This window comes from Euleptes europaea, chromosome 7 (assembly GCF_029931775.1).
Source record: "Euleptes europaea isolate rEulEur1 chromosome 7, rEulEur1.hap1, whole genome shotgun sequence".
Lineage (NCBI taxonomy): Eukaryota > Metazoa > Chordata > Lepidosauria > Squamata > Sphaerodactylidae > Euleptes > Euleptes europaea.
The window spans coordinates 57,175,693-57,195,380 of record NC_079318.1 but is presented as its reverse complement, the minus strand read 5'-3'; the positions used below and the strand labels follow the sequence as shown (position 1 = coordinate 57,195,380).

Sequence of the window (19,688 nt, the reverse complement as noted above, 5' to 3'; positions counted from 1 at the left end):
AGCGTCTTCCTCCCTCCCGCCTCCTCTTGCCGATGGCGAGAGGGGGTTTAAAGGGGCCGCAGCGTTCCTGCACGCTGTGGCTTCAGAGAGGGCCGTGCTGCGCTGCGTTTCTCTGGCAGCTGCAGCGGAGCCCAGGCTGGGCCAGGAGCCTTCTTACTCCTCCTCCCAGAGGCTCCGGGGGCTGCTTGGGCGCAAGTCCCGCCGGCTGCCACCGCAGCACGCCCCCCTCCCCACCACATGGGCCGCTCCCGCTCCCCGGCGCCGTTTCGCAGGCCGCTCGGCTGGGCTGCGCGCTAGGTAGAACCGGGGCGACGGCTCCTCTTGGCCGAGCGTGGGAGGTGCCGCAGGTGGCGGCCCGGCCTTCAGGGGCCTTTTGCAGCGGGCGGGCGGGCAGGCGGGCCCTGAGGGCGACCGCTGCCGGGTCGCCCGCTGTCCCCGCCCCCGTTCTGAAGCGCCTCCCAGTCCGACCTCGGGCGTGAGGAGCCAATCCGGAGTCGCTGCGGACCGCCTGTGGCGCGGGGCCAGGCAAAGCCGTGCCTCGACCCCTCGCCTCCAGCCGGGGAAGGGAAGGGGAAGGAAGACTGCTTCCCCGGGGGGTGAGTGGAGGCAGCCGGGCGCGTGCCGGCAGAGAGGGCTACGCGTGCCAGAGTCGGCACGCGTGCCATAGGTTCGCCAACACGGACCTAGATTGTGTACTAGCTTCCTCTGGGCATGTATGATATTCTGCTGGACCAACTGATTAGTTTTGAATTGTTTCTGTCTCTTTGCTTTTGTTTATGCTGTCCCTTTTATCCTAAATAAAAGCGTATTATTTAAATGTTTTTTTATTTCTTCCATTTCTGGAAACACAATAACATGTTTGACCCATGTATACACAGGTTTAAAGGTCCCAAAACACAGACTGCTTTATGTGCACAGGGAGCACTTTGTGTAACAGGTTTTTGGGAAGAATGAGATGAAAGCCCAGAGAGAAGTGCCTTGTTTTATAATTAAACATGCAACATCAATCTTGCAAATACCCCAAAAAGTTACTAACCTGTAATATTTTTACTAGTGACTATATGACAAGGAAACACTCCTGTGTGCTAAAGGAACATTTCCTTTTTAGCTGTTCTTACCTGTGCATGGTTTTGAGTTGTCAGTTTATTAGCCAAGCATTATCATTCATTATGCTGAAGAAAACCTTACTCAAGTACATCTGCTGGGGTACCAAATAAGTTACTTCCAAATATTCAATTTACTGTGTATTTATACTTCAGTAGTTTCAATAATTTCAAATGCTCACCAATTTTCTACACATTCACTTAGCAGAGACTCACCTCATGGAGCTTGATGGTCACCCATTCTTTTATCTTAGCTGCTTTTTCTTCTATAATTTTGGCCTCTTGCATTCTTATTTGCTTCTGGAACAAGAAGACATAAACCTTTTGACACTCACATCCAGTTACAAAAAGAAACACTTATGGAGGAAGAAAAACAAAGTGAAGTTCGTACCGGTTCTAGCCACTCTTGAACACACTAATGGCTTCCAATCACTCCTTCCAATCACAATTTTTCTTGCAATTATTTGTGTGGCAAGACCAGGCAGAAAAAATACACACCTCACAATCATGGCTGTTTCGCTGTATCAGTACCATGGCTTGGTTTAAATGCAGGTACTGAAGATACACAAAATAAGGTTAAGAACCATAAGTATGATTTTAGTTTTCTGCTTAAGAGCTTCTTCCTTCCTGCAAATTTCTATTCCGGGAATAAACAACACACAACTTTTAAAAGAAAAAGTCTCCCTCTTGCAACAATGAAAAGATTCCAGCATGGTGTAGTGGTTTAGAGTGGGGGTTTGGAGCGGTGGACTCTGATCTGGAGAACTGGGTTTGATTCCCCACTCCTCCACATGAGTAGCGGAGGCTAATCCGTTGAACTGGATTGGTTTCCCCACTTCTACACATGATGCCAGCTGGGTGACCTTGGGCTAGTCACACTCTCTCAGCCTCACCTACCTCACAGGGTGTCTGTTGCGGGGAAGGGAAGGTGATTGTAAGCCGATTTGATTCTTCTTTAAGTGGAGGAGAAAGCTGGCATATAAAAACCAATTCTTCTTCTTTTTCAAAACCCAATCCAAGCAAGATTACCTTGTGATGTGCTGTCATAATAAGTGAGACATATCTCCTTACAACAGGGGTGGGGAACTTCAAGCCTGGGGGCCGTTTAAGGCCCGTGAAATCATTTGGTCTGGCCCTTCCTGGGTCCTGGCAGATCTCTAGCTCAGAAGGATCTAAGACTGGCAATCCACCCCCTCCCGCAGACAGGAATAGCCTCTTTTCAAGGCGGATGTTTGTTTTGCCGAGAAAAGGAACCTTTCCCCCCCACCCTTGCAGAAGAGTCGTTAGCTATGGAGCTGCTAGGACAACCCAAGAAACTGTGTTAACCTTTTCCCACCCAGGCCATGGAGAAACGTATTCCCTCTGTACTACAAGAGGGCTGGGGGCAGAAGTGGTGACAATGGAGGGGTTAAAGGAGGCAGGGCCAGAATGCACGGTGGAGGGGGGCGGGTTCTTAGCCATTGTGTCCTCATTTCATCTCTGCAGGTGGAGGTAGCAGGAGCCGGCTGTAGAATCCGATCCTGACCATGCAGAGCAGGAGCAACTCCGGCGTGAGGCTGGACAGCTACGCCCGGCTGGTGCAACAGACCATCCTGTGCCACCAGTTGGATGCCTGCTTGCTTGCCCATGTTGGGGGGGGGGTGTCATCTGGGGCAGCTGCCTGCTTGGGGCTTGGTCGGCTAATTTTGAAGTTGACAATTTTGTATACCCCGCAAATGATGTTATAAATATCCAAATGGCCCTTGGTGGAAAAAAGGTTCCCCACCTCTGCATTACAATGTGAAACCTGCATAACTTGCAAGGGACAGGGAAAAGTGGGGAAGCAGAACTTCCAAGGAGACATTTAAAACTTGGCAGGCAAGGGCCAGGCAGCATTCCCTTATGACTCTGGCAGGCATACCTGGAGTAGAAGTGTACATGACCCACTCTCCCTCTGGATCTAAGGTCCAACCAAAATGAAAGAATTGGGAGATGCAATATGAATGGTGAGCCCCTGCACCCCATTAATCACACATATGGATCGCTATCATGATATTATCTGATTTTTTCCCAGCAAGGATTTCATAGAAGTAAAAGCCAGATAGTATAACCTCTTTCCCTTCCTCGGTCCCTTATATATCGATTGTACTTATAAATGTAGGTAACAAAATAACTAGCAACATTATAATTTCTAACCTGCTCTCCAAGCTGTTGCTCCAGATTCTGAATAATGTCATCTTTCTCTTGCACCAGAGTCTCCAGGTCTTGACACCTCTTATACAACCTCATCTCTGACTCACTGGTTTGGATATTAGCGGCTTTTAACTTCTCTTCCATAATCTGCACCTAGAAGAAAAACAGATTTTTATATACAGACTATATTTTAAAACATGCAAACATTTGAAAGATAATTAATTTTAAACCAGACGTGTTTTCAGCAAAACAACAATAAAGGGACAATACAATGTAACTAGTACCAAACTGATCAAAGCACAGACCACAAATTCCTGCATGTCTCAGTTTGAACATCAAGTGACAACCCTGGCACACTCACATATATTCAGCCATCTGCTATTTATTTACATGTCCATCTTTGAAGAGCAGCAATTGCTGCCGGGGGAGCAGCAGAGCTTGTGTGAGCTTGTGCAGCCCCGACAATATTAAACAAAATGAAACAAAAGTATCCCTTACACTCAAGTGTGCTGGAAGGAAAGACGTGCTCTATTTATACAGCATGATTTGGCCACAGTGATCCATGCTCTGATCACATCCAGGTTAGAGTACTATAATGTGCTTTACGTGGGGCTGCCTTTGAAAATGGTTTTGGAAGCTTCAGTTGGTCCAAAATACAGCAGCCAAGTTATTGTCAAGGGGTGGATACAGGGATCGTATCACCCATGTTGGAAAGATCACTGCCTACCCATTTGTTTTCAGGTATAATTCAAAGTCCTAAATGGCTGGGGCCACGGTTCATGAAGAACGGCTTCTGCCAGTTAAGATAATCTTTTGAAGTCCTGCCATTTGTGATCCTGTCTAGAGATTTTTCAGTGGTGGCACCTCACATTTGGAATGCCTTCCCCCATGAGTCTCACCTGGCACCCACCTTACTTTCTTTTAGGCGCCAACCTAAAACATTCATTTTAACCCAAGCTTTTAACTAAAACTAAAATGTTTTAGTGAATGCTTTTGGTCTGAGGATCATTTTATTTACATCATTTTACGAGCCATGAGTATTTTATGCTGTTGTTATGCCCTGCTTGTTTTACTGGAGATGGCCTGTTTTCTAATGGTTGTGTTTTAATGAAAAGTCTCCTGAAGTCACACGCTGGGAAGCTTCTGTTTTTACTCCCTTCTTGCTTTTCATTCTTTTGTGTATAACTTGAAATAAGAATAAAATAAACTCCATCTCAATGTGCCTATCATAAGCTTCAAAAATGTATAATATTTTGAATTAAAATCCAAAAAGTACTGTGACCAAAATAAGTTGTGTTTGTGTTAAAACATTACCCAGTCAATGAAAGGTTTTTATACATATAGCACCAAGCCCACGTTTGGCATTTTGTCTTTGTAACATCTGAAGAGAATTACGAAGTTGTAAACAGTGAAGGAACTCTGAAACGTTTACAATAATAAATGGAAATCTAATATATCATATCAACATATTTAATTTTCATCAGGGTCAAATCTAAGCATACTTAAATCCAGAGACTGGAGCCAGGAACATCTTTCTACAAGCCTGAGAAAAAGCATCTAAATTTTTACAAAATACACTGGGAGGTTAACCCTCCCCAAATAAAACAAGCAGTGCCTGTAGCTTTAAGAAACAAATGGCCTCTGTAGCCATTGCTAAGCAACTACAACAGTATTGTCGAAGGCTTTCACGGTCAGAGTTCATTGGTTCTTGTAGGTTATCCGGGCTGTGTGACCAAGACCACGGTCACCCAGCCCGGATAACCTACAAGAACCAACTACAACAGTCTTCAAGCCTTCCTTTCTGTCAGTAAAAGGTAAGTGGAGGGGACAGGAGCCTTTCCAGAGCTATTTAAGCCTTTGAGGACCCATTAGGGCCAGGCTCAACAGCAACCATTGGGTGACTTGCTGCCACCTGACTTGCATGACTCACCCAGGCCTGTCTGTTTGCTACTGTTCACCCCTCAAAAGCCAGTGTTGTGTTTCAGACTAGAATCTGGGAGATCTGGGTTCAAGTCAACATTCCCATGGAAGCTCGCTGGGTGACTTTGGGCCTGTCACACACTCAGCCAACCCACCTTACAGGGTTACTGTGAAGATAAAACGAAGAGGGAAATGATGTAAGTTGCTTTGGGTCCTCAGTGTAGAGAGATGTAGGGTAAAAATGAAGTAAATAAATAATAAATATTGCTGAAGGTGGGGAAGGAAAGCTGGAAGCTGGGAAATACGAGGTTATGGGGGTTGCCAGGAGGCGGGAAAGAGGAAATAATGTGGGGAGCGGAATACAGGGGGGAAATGCCAGCACTGTGCAAACTGGTCAGTTTTTTTCCCAGGAAGAGGCTGCCAGGGCTAGGGAAAATAGGTAAACTTAAGATGGTGTGGGAGATAAAGGTAGGCTGGCTGGTGTGTGGGAAGGAGAGAAGCAGGCAAGAAAAGGGAAGGGGCCACAGAGGCTTTTAGGGAAGTAAAGAGGAAACTGTGTGGAAAAGGAAAGGGAGATGCCACCCACAAGTCTTTGCGGATCTCCCAATTGTTTTCATTTATATTTATTAGCTTTTTTCATTGTACGTTCATTTAGTAAATGGCATGCATACATACTCTGCATACATACCTTTTAACACAGAACAACAAATGTCTGTGAGAACCATAAGAGGAGCTGTACTCAATCAGAACAAGGATTCATTTACGGTAGCTCAGCACCGTGTTTCTAAAAGTGATCAGCAAGATACTTCTTGGAAGCCACTATCAGGGTATGAAGGCAGAAGTCTTCCCTAATGTTTGTGCCTCCCCTAATCTGGCATTCAAAGGGACATTGAATCTGCAATTTCTATTTAACAAATAGCTACAGAAAGACATAACTTTTTGAAATAAAGAAAACAAGGCTGTAGCACAATAAAATCTTCATTTTTCAGGAAGTGCTTATTAGTTAGGGTTGCCAGGTCCTTCTTCGAAACCGGCAGGAGGTTTTTGGGGTGGAGCCTAAGGAGGGCAAGGTTTAGAGAGGGGAGGGACTTCAATGCCATAGAGTCCAATTGCCAAAGCAGCCATTTTCTCCAGGTGAACTGATCTCTATCGGCTGGAGATTAGTTGTAATAGCAGGAGATCTTCTGCCACCACCTGGAGGTTGGCAATCCCATTATTAGTCCTACCTACCCTATCCCAGAGGCTAAATGCTCTCCTGCCTATTAGGGAAGAAAGGACATTTACTATACACGTGTGTACTTCCTTTAATGGATACAACGTGCATGTTTTTGCCTTCTCATATCAAGAACTCTGGTTCAACAGTTAGCTATACATTTGTGAGATAAATTAGCAGATAACTTTGTACAGAAGCAAAACACAAACTTGATCTCTAGATCACATTGACAAAAGCAGAGAAATATGTTGTACTAATTAGTCAATTAACATATTTACAAAGGCCAACCACAGAGCTTGCCTAATTCTAGAAGAGAAAGGCCTTCAAATACTTTTTTCTCCCTTTGTATAAACATAGCTCATATTCTAGCACAAAGTCATGGACGAGCTAAACGTGCCCAAAGAAAATGAAATGAAAAACCTTGTTGAAGATAAAAGTCAAGGCTCAGTTATCAGCAAATTGCTAGCATATTTCTACACACACTCTAGCTAACACTGTGAAGGCATTACAAGCCAGGCATACCAAGATATATAGATGAAGAGTTGGTTTTTATACCCCACTTTTCTCTACGTTAAGGCATCTCAAAGCAGCTTACATTCACCTTCCGCACCACACACATACCACAGGCACCTTGTGAGGAAGGTGGGGCTGAGAGACCTCTGAGATAACTTTAACTGGCCTAAGGTCACCCAGCAGGCTGCATGTGAAGGAGCGAGGAATCAAACCCGGTTCTCCAGATTAGAGTCCTCTACTCTTAACCACTACAATACGCTGGCTCTCTGCGTGATGATGTTGTTCACAACATTTTATTAAAACTACAGCTTTACCAGCTAAGCAAATCTGGGAGGACTCTAATGGTTGCTAATAAATTAAATCAAAGAATTCAAAGCTTCTGTCCATATCAATTTTTTCTCACAAAATTTTGAAATGGGTCTGTGACTCTAGTAAGGGCTTCTTCATGTGAAGATGAGCCTTTTCTACACAGACATAATTTTCAGGTACAACATGGCGTAAACAAATACAGTGAGCACAAATGACTATTTTACCACACGAATCTTCTGCCAGTCATGGTTTTCTAACATGTGCACATGAAATAAAATATATGCTAGTGCAACAGTTCTGCAAAAAAAAAAAAAAAAAACAAGTGCACATCTCTTGAATGGTTTCTCACATGGGACTGTTTCCTTGCCTCTCTTTGCATCTATTAATTGGAAATCATATGTCTGCCATTTGCAGAGGTTGCAGAAAGATATGGAAACTTTAGCCACAGCAGGACCAACCATGCTTCACTGTAGAAAATCACTGAGCTATTTCTAGAGAGCCTAATTCCCTCAGATTTCATTTTCTTCTTTGCTGAATCAACTGCTATTTATGCAGTCTTCAAAGAGAGAAAGGCGATCAGTCCATAAAGCAGGGGTGGGGAACGTCAGGCCCGGGGGCCGTTTAAGGCCCGTGAAATCATTTGGTCTGGCCCTTCCTGGGTCCTGGCAGATCTCTAGCTCAGAAGGATCTAAGACTGGCAATCCGCCCCCTCCCGCAGACAGGAATAGCCTCTATTCAATGCGGATGTGAGTTTGTTTTGCCGAGAAAAGGAGCCTTTCCCCCCCACCCTTGCAGAAGAGTCATTAGCTATGGAGCTGCTAAGACCACCCAAGAAACTGTGTAACCCTTTCCCACCCAGGCCATGGAGAAACGTATCCGCTCTGTACTACAAGAGGTCTGGGGGCAGAAGTGGTAACAATGGAGGGGTTAAAGGAGGCAGGGCCAGAATGCACGGTGGGGGGGGACGACGAGTTCTTAGCCAGTGTGTCCTCATTTCATCCTTGCAGGTGGAGGTAGTGGGAGCCAGCTGTAGAATCCGACCCTGACCATGCAGAGCAGGAGCAACTCCGGCGTGCGGCTGGATGGCTACGCCCGGCTGGTGCAACAGACCATCCTGTGCCACCAGTTGGATGCCTGCCTGCTTGCCCATGCGGGGGGGGGGGTCATCTGGGGCAGCTTCCTGCTTGGGGCTTGGTCGGCTAATTTTGAAGTTGATAATTTTGTATGGCCTGCGAATGATGTTATAAATATCCAAATGGCCCTTGGTGGAGAAAAGGTTCCCCACCCCTGCCATAAAGAATTAACCATATTATTCTATACATATGTCAGTCCACATATTTAACTCTTCATTGCCATTCCTACATTAAAAGGGTGTTGAAACAGTACATTTAGATTCAGAAAACTGATGTTGCAGGTAATATGCTGTGACAGACATGGTACATTCTGAGGAGTTGTTCGGGTCATAGAACCCCCTTGATTGACAATGAGTTCAAATGGAATCCTAAGGATGGCAATTAGAAAACTGACAGTTGGGAAACTGACAATTGAAGCAGAGCTGTTAAGAGACAGTGTGGAGACAGATGACTGAGCTGCAAGCTGTCGGTAGAGGAATCTCCTCTGGTATTAGGATCCAGGAGGATCCATAACCAGTTATAAAGGGAAATATCTCTAGTGTTGAAAGGGTGATCTCTAAGTGTTTTTAAGGGAAATAGCTCCAGTGAAAAGAGTGATCCCAGGCCAGTTTAAAGATGAAAACTGGGAAGTTGTGTATATTCTTCTAACTCCACCAATTTATGAACTACTGTTTGTAGAAGCTTATGTGTATGAAACAAAGCAGTGACTGCCAAGAGAAATCAATCTCCATACAAAATATAAGTATCAACACTTGTATTGTGAACCACCTTAGATACATCTTGAATTACAAAATATCACTTGTATATAACTGTTGTTATATCATCATCATAAATTCCTTATCCATGTCTGTCGCAAGCCTCACTCATGTTATGAGACACGGTCAACCTGACTTTTACATTCACCTCAAAGATACAAATAAAACAATTTTAAGCTTTTCTTCAAAAATCCTTTTGTATGCTGTGTATTTCTGACCTTTATATATTTATATAAACAAAAAAGAGCATCCGTCATACATGCATTATCAACATACCTGTTGAAAAGCTTTTTCTGCTTGACGATCTGCATCAGTAACTTGTTTTTCAAGCTGCTGCATCTGTACAGAGATATAAGTATGTATAAGATGCAAGCTCCCTTGATAGCCCCATCACTGAAAATATATCATCATCAATAAAGCGTCAACCAAATTATCCTCACCATCAACCAAATCAGCTTCATCTCTGGCTTGAGGCTCATACCTCAGCAAAGTATGCAGCTTACCCATTGCTCTTGAGGTGGCTCTTTCAAAGGAAGAACCCACTGGTCCAGGGCTGTGCCCACTTTCCTGAATCATGAGGCAGATGCCTCATTGGGACACAATGTTCAGAAGAGCCACAGGGGTGGCTCCAAGGCCACTGAGTGTCACTGCCCTGAGATATTAAATAAGTCCCCATACACTAACACAGTAAATCTTACAACCTTATAAAGTTGGCCAGAATTATTACCCCCATATTGTAGAAGCGCAGAGTCAGTGCTTCATTGAAAGCCAGTTAGAGATTTAATGGCTGAGCTGAGATTTGAATTAGGTGCTTCTTGACTCAGGGCTCATAGACTGATCCACTAAAGATAAGATAAAACAGTGTAACCCTAAGCAGTGTTTCACTCTTCCAAGTCCACTGAAATGAATGCAAAGAGAACCAAGTAAGTCCAAAAACAACTAAATGCCAACACAAGTGGAAAAAGGAAATCCCCTTGAGGTTTCATATAAAATTAACAACCTACCAGAGACAACATCAATCAGTATGGGAATGCTATGGAAGAAATTTAGTTTGGGGTATTTGTATGTGAAACTTGGTGAAAGGCACTCCTGGCTACCAGTGGTGCCACCTTCTTTTCCAACAATAGGCCCAGGTCCAGCAGCACCCACGAACCTGCTCATTTAGGAGGATTGCAACCTGATCCAGAAAAGGAGTCACCTTGATTCCTGAGTCAACGCTTCATCCTAACAGTAGCACCTCCATGCTGTGTTGGTCTGCAGTAGAACAGTTAGATGTGAGTCCAGTGCAACACCTCTCCCACTTTCTGATTGGGATATAAAGATTCAGAGATCTCCAACAGACTGCTGGACTTGATGGGCCTTGGTCTGATCCAGCAGGGCCTTTCTTATGTTCTTATGTTCGTTCCTTCTCATATCTGACTATGGAAGCTTTGACTCTCAAAACCTTATACCTCCAAAATCTTGTTGGTCACTAAGGTGCTACTGGAGTCGAATCTAACCATTCTACTGCAGACCAACTATCCACTGAAAACAACTTATCTGATCATTCCTAAACATGGTTGAGCCCAAGCCCCAGGGGAGCGTTTTGGGCTGGAGGTGGTGTCAAGAAGGTGGCTCTCTGTGGACAGAAATCCCTTCATTCCACAGGATTCCAATGTTTAAATCCCTATTCTCTCCAAAGCTCACAGGGTAATCACAGTCTGATCACTATCTCTTAATCTATTTTCCAAAGGATAAAATAGCCACAACAATATGTATGCCACCCTGAACTTCTTGGAGGAAGAGAAGAATAAAAACAAAACAAAGCAGAAAAAACATGAAATTTCCAAAGTGTTCCTGAGCTAAATATCGTAATTAAACATACATGTAGAAAGCAGAACACAGCTAGTTAATCAAGTAACGCCAACATTAATTGCAGCTTCTTGTAAAGCTGACTGCATTAAGAAAATACGATAAATAGTTTTGCATGAACTTGCAATAAGGGTAAGTCAGGCAGCTCTCTGGCAGGTTCTAAACTTTGATCTTGTAATTTGGAGATCCTGGAATGCTCATGAATTCATGCAGGCTGGCTGCTGTGAAAATAACAGATTGTATAAGGTGTTCAAACTGTGTGCTACCAGATGTTTTGTTATGGATGGCTGCCTTGACATAGGACTTTGCTAATATTTCAGAGCAAGGTGTTTTTTCATTAAAACTATCAGGGCTCAAGGGATTTTAGGGATGCCAAGAAGGATGTACAGCTGTATTACTACATTTTCCTTAATCAATGCCACCCAGGAGAACAGGAGGCCATTCAAGCTTAAATTCATTAGGCTTACTCTTCTTGTTTTCCCTAGATTAGTGGCTAATGAAACAAACCCCCAGGCATATCAATATAGCTCTCTGCTAAACTATTAGAAACTGTTTAAGGATAGACATTTCAAGTCTGTTCAGATAACATGAACAAAGCCTCACTGTGGCCTGTGATGTGTCTCATACGTACTTCATGGATAAAGCTGGTCCCATTTTCTCTGACCTAGACTCCACTCTGAATGCAGTATAAATACTTGATGTTTCCAGAGGCACTTCTTGCTGCTTTTACCTGAGAATGTAGTCAAGATACTTTGAGAAGTGTGACTTAGCACCTATTTGCTTAACCTTTACCCTGCTTGGCTCTTAGAGGGGCTTCCAAACAAAGGGGATGGCCATTGAAAAAATTGAGTCCATGTCCCTTGTTGAGAGAAGTTATGGTCCTGATTGTTTTGTAGGAAATTGTGAATAGGCTGATCCTAAAGAAGCTCTCATGAGATCCGTTTTGAAAATGTGCTTAAGCAGCTGGCGGTCACTCCACTCAAGACATTTCTGGATGACACTGATTATCTGGATTCATTTCAGTTTGGCTTTTGGAAGTCTGGGGATTTAAACTACCTTGGTTGACAACCCTTTGCCAGGAGACAGATCTTGTAGCTTCATCTTGAGATTTCAGAGGTTTTTAATAACATCAACCATGTTATCCTTCTAGACTGCATAGCTAAGTAGGGAATGGAACAGTCTGCACTTGTATCTCCATTTCTGGAACCATATCCCAGAAATCTTTGCCCACATTTTAATAATGATACTGCAAATGGTAGGCATAGCAAAATGGACCTTCCGCCTGCTTCAAAGGGAATGATACTATAATTACGCTGGTTCATGCCACTTTGTAGGTGAACTTGTGATTAGCTTAACTCATTATAGTATAACAAGACGTAAGAGATAAGACCAAGGTGCTTCTACAGAGTTTGAGGGCTGGCAAAATCAGTCAAGCAATTTTAGACAGATATTCAGCTTGCCTGTCACCTAGAAATGCTTAGTTTGACAAACTACATTGTCACATGCTATCCTCTCCAGATTTTTAAGACTCCATCAGCCTGATTCTCCACACGGTGTTCTCGGCGGCAGGATGGTACTCTTCAAGGTCAAGCAATAGTTCCGGGGCTGGAACTGAGTGAGATCAAAGTTTTGGATTCAACTTCATCTGTTCCTTGTGCCTCGATTTCAATTTTGACTTTTTTGCTGGCAGTTCCGATGAACTCCTTGGAGCTGAAAGGAAGCAGGATCGAGTCTGAGTCTGTTGTAGCTCCAACCTCAAGCCCATCGGAGCTGACTTAGTAGAGACCACCAAGGGTGGTTCAGAAGGCTTTTCAGGCACTGCTGTTTTGGCAGTTGGGTCTGAGGATAAGAGAGCCTTTCCCCAGAGGGTGGCCTTCAATTTTGATGCCCTGTCGCTGTGAGCCTTTGGCGTAAATTGTTGACAGGCTTTACAAGCTGCAACATTGTGCCTTTCATCCAGAAAAAAATAGACAGAGATTGTGATAGTCTGTCTGGGTCATTTTAGCTCCACGCTGAAGCACTTTTTGAAGAGGCCTTTCTGAACCATTTCACCGACCGCCTCAGAATTGGGTGTGTGTGTCAATTGACATGTTCAGGCCAAGTAGAAAACTGTTGATAAGGAAAGTCTTACAACTAGTCTGCTGTCTAAAAAACCACTGGAGAAAAAAATCCTCAAAAATTCCTGAAAAAAATGACCACAGAGAGATGCTAGAATGAACCTACTCCATCAGCAACAAAGAAGAAGAGTTGGTTTTTATATGCCGATTTTCTCTACCTTTTTTAAGGAGAATCAAAGCAGTTTACAATCTCTTTCCCTTTCTCTCCCCACAACAGACACCTTGTGAGGTAAGTGGGGCTGAGAGAGTACCAACTCGGTTAGCAAATTAGAGTCCGCTGCTCATGTGGAGGAGTGGGGAATCAAACTTAGTTCTCCAGATTAGAGTCCATCACTCTCAACCACTACATCATGCTGGCTCTCAGAAGGAACTGAGGGAAGGGGTGCTCCTTGCTCAGACCATGTGACCATTTGGGTGGGAAATGGTTGCAATGGCTCTGAGAGAGGATTCAGCGCCCCCTATTGGAATTTTTAAGCTAGGAAAAGAATCTCTCTGGAGCAGAGCTGCTCATGCACAGTCCCAATGTGGGACTGTACAGAATACTGAAGATGAACAAAAAGGTAGCCAGTGGGGTTCACACAGCACAGTGATTACATGTTCCAAGCAACTGACCTCAGAAAGGAATCTTGCTGCCACCTTTTGTATCAAACAGAGCTTCCAAGACATCTTCAAAGGCAGCCCTGTCTAGCCAGTTGGCAGGATCTAGATAGGGCCTGCTTATTAGATACATGTAATTGAAAGAAGGCACTCCTAGCAACAATACTGACCTGCTTATCCATTAGCAAGGCTGGGTCCAGGAGAACCCCCAAGTTCTTTACTTAGCCACTTCTCAGCACATTAAAACCACTTGCGCATATCTGAACTTCAAAGTAGCCACACTATTTTGGATATCTCCTGGTTTTTTGGGGATGCCCCACCATAATATGTATATTATTATTACGACTTTTTAAAAAGAAGTTAAAGCCATCAGTAAGGGAAAAAAACAAACAAAAATAAAGCCAGATTTTAACACGTCCCAGACAAAATACCTAATTCAGAGGAAATTACTACTCAACATATGATAGTAATCAAATTACTCTTCTGAGCAACTTTTAGTTCCAGTAATGTACAGAGAAAAGCCATATGTGAATAAAAATGTAAAAATAGACCTTCCAGGAAAAACAGCTGAAATATAAAAAGCAACAGCAATCTGATACCCTACAGTTCTCTTCAACAGAACACTGTAAATATTTCTGGCCACCACAGTGATGAATAGGTTTACTATTGCTACAGTACTTAAGAATATAAGAGCCATGCTAGAGGCTCATCTAGTCCAGCATTCTCTTCACACAGTGGCCAACCAGCTATCTCTAGGAAGCCCACAAAAAGGAAAACTGCCCAATACTCCTGCATTAATAACTGGGGGCCTAAAATAAGAGAATTCTGTTTTTGTAAAGCATCTCTGCTTATTCACCTGGATGAAATTTTTATTCAACAAAGGTAACCAGATGAATAACAAGCCTATTCTATAGAAGTCTCTGCTAAGTACGCAAGTAGTTTTTGGAATAATTGAGAATGAAGGAATGCCTGATGGCATCTTGTGTGAACTTTTAAAGGCTGAAGGCATCCTCATCCTCCTAATACAGTACTTGAAAGAGGTCACATCACCAAATGAGGAAGAGCTGGATAGTTCTCCACTTGCTAGGAACAGCATGCCAGTTTAGCTGTTGTGGCACCAAACTTCTAAAAGCACCACAGCTGCTACAACAGAAGAATAGGAGTAGGCTCAAAGTTATCCAAGCTTATGAACAGCACATAAAGATGGACAACTGATTTGCAAAACCAGAGGGAAATATGCTAAAGTTCAACTACTCCAGCATATAAACTAATTATGAAGCATATATATTTCTCCCCATTTAGCCACCAGACCTTCAGTTAATATAGTACACTGTCCACTCATTCTCTCCTCTTCCTCACTCTCCATACACTCCCCCCCCCCCCAATTTAGGTCATTTTTGTTAATAAGGCAAAAGGACAGAAATTCTAAAAGAAGCCATAGCTATTTCCTGTTTCTGTAGTCATTTTTCAGTAAACAACTATTATTGAAAGGATGCAAAAACCTCAAAAGAAGCTAAAGATACCCTTCTAAACATTCAAAAATGGCACTCCTGTCATGAATCATAACAAAATGACTTTCCACACATACACACAAAAGTGAAAGGTCACCTGAAATGCTAGACAAAACAAGTTAAAAACCTGAAGAAGAAACCTATCGTTTCTCAATATGAAATTGGTCTCCTTGATGGATGACTGTTACATTACATAATGGGAAAGAAGATAGGGAGCCATGAAACTGTAGGAACTGAAAACAAGCAGCCTATTCCTGGGCCGGAGGGCCGAATGGGCTTAGGAAGCGACCAGCCCCCTATGCCGCCATCTGTGCCACTCGCACCATGCAAACTGGCACGGATGCTGGACACCGGCGTAGTGCCACTTGCAGCAGCCCCCCAGGACTGCCCCGCCAGAGTAGCCCTTGGACGCCAGCTTGGCCTCCTGCTGGCGCAAGTGCTCACGCTGGCACCTTGGGAGGTATTCCCAGGGTGTTCTGGAGGCGGGGCTGCCAGTAAGCAGCCTCTTAACCCCTTTCAGCCCGGGAACACCCCCTTCAGAAACAGCGGTGCTGTGCCATCTTTTTGTTGGCGCAGCATCGCTGTTTTCAATGGAGCTATTTCCCCCATTTTTATTTTTTAAAAGGGTTTTTCCCCCCATGCAGCAGCCACGAATCCTCCTTGGAGGTGCTGTGGCAGTGCCTTGGCCACACCATCCCCAGCTGCTGCTGGGCCCAGGAATGAGCTGTTTGTATCCTACTGCCTTTACACAAATCTTTGGTGCAGCCACATTTGGGATATTGTGTAGAATTCTCGTCATGATTTTTCAAAAATGGTATTATAGAGTTGGAAAAATACAACTACAATGATTGAGAGGTACAAAGGCATTTTCCCTGTAAGGAAAGGATAAAGCTTTTTGGACTTTTTAATGTAGACACTGGGTTGACGAAGGACATGATAGAAATTTCTAAAAATATGCATGGGATTGAGAAGTAGACAGAAATAATGTTCTCTTTATAGCTGGAGTTGGAAATAATTTTCTCTTAATACTTGGTTATTCAATGAAATTTACTGGCAGTAGATTTAGGACAGATGGAATCTGCTGCCATAAGATTTAATAACGTGAAAGGATTTAGAGGGTTTTTAAAAGGGAGTAGACTTGGAGCCCTAGAAATTTGTCTGTATAGCTATTAACATGATTGCTAAAAGGAAATCTCCCAAGTCATATATTTTGCATGAGAGTTGCTTGGGCACACACAGAAGGAGAAGGCCTTCATATACCTTGCTTCTGGACTTTCTAGACACACTGGCTGTCCATTACTGGAAACACAGTGCTGGACTGATAAACCTTTCATCTAACCTAGAAGGTCTGTTCTTATGTTCCCCTTGTTTTTGTTCTTTCCTGAATCCCTTGAGCCTTCCCGCACTGCAAAAACTTGCTCTGTACTTCTCAGGGTATTCTCCTACATGCCTGTCCCTCTGGATCTGAACTTTGACAAGGAATCTGGAATATTGTCTGTTCAATTTATTTAGTCATCACAGCCCAGCATGAACCTACAGTACTATTTAACTCTGGTGTGTCTACTCTGATCCCTGAGCACTTGAATATCTGGCTACACTTAAAAGCTTGACTCAAGTAAGGCCACCTATGTCTCAGGTCTTGTCCTGATAGCATTTTTGTTTGTTTCTGCCTATCATTTTTATTATTTTGTGTATTAGCGGAAAGAAAAATGTAAATTTTAGAAAAGGCAAAGGCAATGTATTTTCCAATGTAAAGTGCCAGCTTATCAAAGGGGATTTAAAGCATGTTTACGCAAGCTGAAAGATCAACAGGGTAATACATTAACTGACCAGGACAAAATAAAAATAAGATGGGAATACACTGAGGAGCTATACAAAACAGATGAAAGGATGACAGATTTTTTCCAAGAAGAATCTTCTGAAGAAAAACCTAATTTTTGAAAGTGATGTGAAAGCTGAAAGCAATTGGGAGAAACAAAGCCACCAGTAGTAGATGAGATATCAATAGAACTATTCCATGCCACAGAAATGGAATCCATCAAAATCTTAATGATTATTAGGTCCATTATGAAGATAGCAAATTAGATATATATGCCACAATTCAACTGTAATAGTGCCTAAAAAAGTTATTTGTACTTTATTAAGGATAAGGAGAGAGCCAGCATGGTGTAGTTGTTAAAGTGTTAGCCTAGCATCTGGGAAACCTAGGTTCGAATCCCCACTCTGCCATGGAAGCTTGTTGGGTGACCTTGGGCCAGTCACAAACTCTCAGCCTCAACCCTGGCAAGTATTTGGATGGGAGACCTCCAAGGAATACCAGGGGCATGACGCGGAGACAGGCAATGGCAAACCACCTCTAAACGTCTCTTGCCTTGAAACCCCTACCAGGTTGCCATAAGTCAGCTGTGACTTGGCAGGGGAAAGAAAGGATAAGGATGTGAATTTTAACATTCATTCTATTAACACAGGGCAGATAGATGGCATCTATTTTCAGTGCACATTTTGATACCATTTAAATGTGCACCAGATTTATGCCATCATCTTCAGATTCAGCAAATTATTATGCATGTGAGAGCATGTTTTTGATCATCCTTAGCTGGGTTGGTGCCAGAGGCCACAATCCTGCTTCCGTTGCAGAATATTTTTCCTAGATAAAAATAAAGAGCAGAACTGTCCACAAATCTAGAGATCCATTATTGCCCAATCAACCAGATTACATGCTAGGAATATCTTTAAGCCAACAGAATTCATAATTAAGATAGTATTTATTATTAGTTAAGCAATTATCTTGCAACATTTAAGACCTACCTTCTCTGCTAACAGCTCTCTAATTTTGCTTGCCTGAAGGCGAAATTTCATCAGTTGAGACTCCAGAGCTATGCATCTTTCCTTCCAGTTTATTGTGCCTTCCAGCTCTAGCAACTCTGCCATATCTTTGCTGTGGATAAAATATTTGTTCATAAAGATAATTATTTAACATAGTTGTGTGTTTTCATACTTGATATATACATACATGAATGTTATGGAAAACAGGGTGGATACAAAACATGTTCCTACACATCTTAATTCAACAAACGTAATAAAACTAGAAGGGTGTATGTTTAAAATGTTTCAAAGGCCAATATAAGCTTTTGTCAGGGCTATTAAGAACACTCACTGTGCCAAAACTAAATATTTAAATTTTCTGTATGCTAATTATAGACTTTGCACAAACTATACACAGTTAGTATGTAACAGTTCAACGCCTGCTGAAGAAGCAAAACTTCAACAAATCATACAGCTTCCCTGGACTTTAAACATTCCAGTTAAATCCATAATGACATTACATCTTGCAACTATATCAGGGAGGCAACTTTTTGGCCCAACTGTTCCCAAAATGCAATGCCTACCTGTGAAGATGTTGATATGCCAGGAAACAAGAGAGAGAGGGGAGGGTTGCACATGGCCAGACATATAGCATAGGTTGTATATAAATATATTTTTTATTTTATTTGTATGGGTGAGAGGGATTAAAAATATGACAGTTTAGAAATACCAGTAGTATTGCTTGCAGTTCACACGCTTAGGAATCTGATTGCACTGGATAAAGATAATACTTGCTTGGTGCCTGGTCCTAAAATAGGCTTTTTCCCCCTAGGGTCCTAGTGGCACCAACTAGGAGTTTCACACTCCTTTCAGAACTACCATGCTCTAATGTATGCAATTGTTGCTGTAGTGGAGGGGATCTCTTCCTAAGAATACTGCTGTTTCCAGCTTGCTCTCTGGCCTCCTACAGTGACCTGAGCTCATCCTAGCATAGGGTTGCTAGGTCCCTCTTCGCCACTGGCAGGAGGCTTTTGGGGTGGAGCCTGAGGAGGGTGGGGTTTGGGGAGGAGAGGAACTTCAGTGCCATAGAGTCTAATTGCCAAAGCAGCTGTTTTCTCCAGGTGAACTGATCTCTATTGGCTGGAGATCAGTTGTAATAGCGGGAGATCTCCAGCTAGTACCTGGAGGTTGGTAACCTTATCCTAGCATGACCATGTCTCTGCTTTTAGGGTAGGCCAAAGGAACTGCCATGCTGAGCAATGTGGTCTGGCATGCTGCAGTTTGGCACACATCCTCTGGTTGCCAGGCAATATAGTTCACAATTATTGCCTATCTTCCTCAGCTTTTAGCTTCGTATTTATTACCATTGCTCCTACTTTCCTAATCCATTACAAAAAAATCCAATGGTCATCAGCTCCATTAAGAAAACTGCAATCAAGATAAATCTGTGGCTAAAAGACCATAATTATTCACAATTCTGTTCCAACTTTTAAAGTCTAAATATATGTATAGGAACAACAGCAAACAGTACACTGAAACCTCTTAGCGGCTTGTTGGTGCTTCATAAACCAGTCACCAAAGCAGCTATTAAAAACAGGGAACTCAAAGCAAGTAATCACTAGTGGGATTTCTGGTCAGGTGGATTAAAATAACACAAATTTTTATTGGTGCATCACACCTACAAAGAAG

General features: G+C 43.0%; 1 protein-coding gene across 1 annotated transcript in view; it reads right to left on the bottom strand.

Annotated features, from left to right (window-relative positions):
• The window catches only part of PLEKHH2 (pleckstrin homology, MyTH4 and FERM domain containing H2), a 64,724-nt gene extending 46,599 nt beyond the window's left edge, over nucleotides 1-18,125 (bottom strand). Inside the window, exons 1-4 of the mRNA XM_056853619.1 lie at nucleotides 18,003-18,125; nucleotides 9,395-9,457; nucleotides 3,279-3,428; nucleotides 1,320-1,403 (exon numbers count right to left, since the gene is read on the bottom strand). Coding sequence (XP_056709597.1) covers nucleotides 1,320-1,403; nucleotides 3,279-3,428; nucleotides 9,395-9,457; nucleotides 18,003-18,125 — 420 coding nt within the window. The remainder of the gene's footprint in view (nucleotides 1-1,319; nucleotides 1,404-3,278; nucleotides 3,429-9,394; nucleotides 9,458-18,002) is intronic.
• Nucleotides 18,126-19,688: the final 1,563 nt, after the last annotated feature.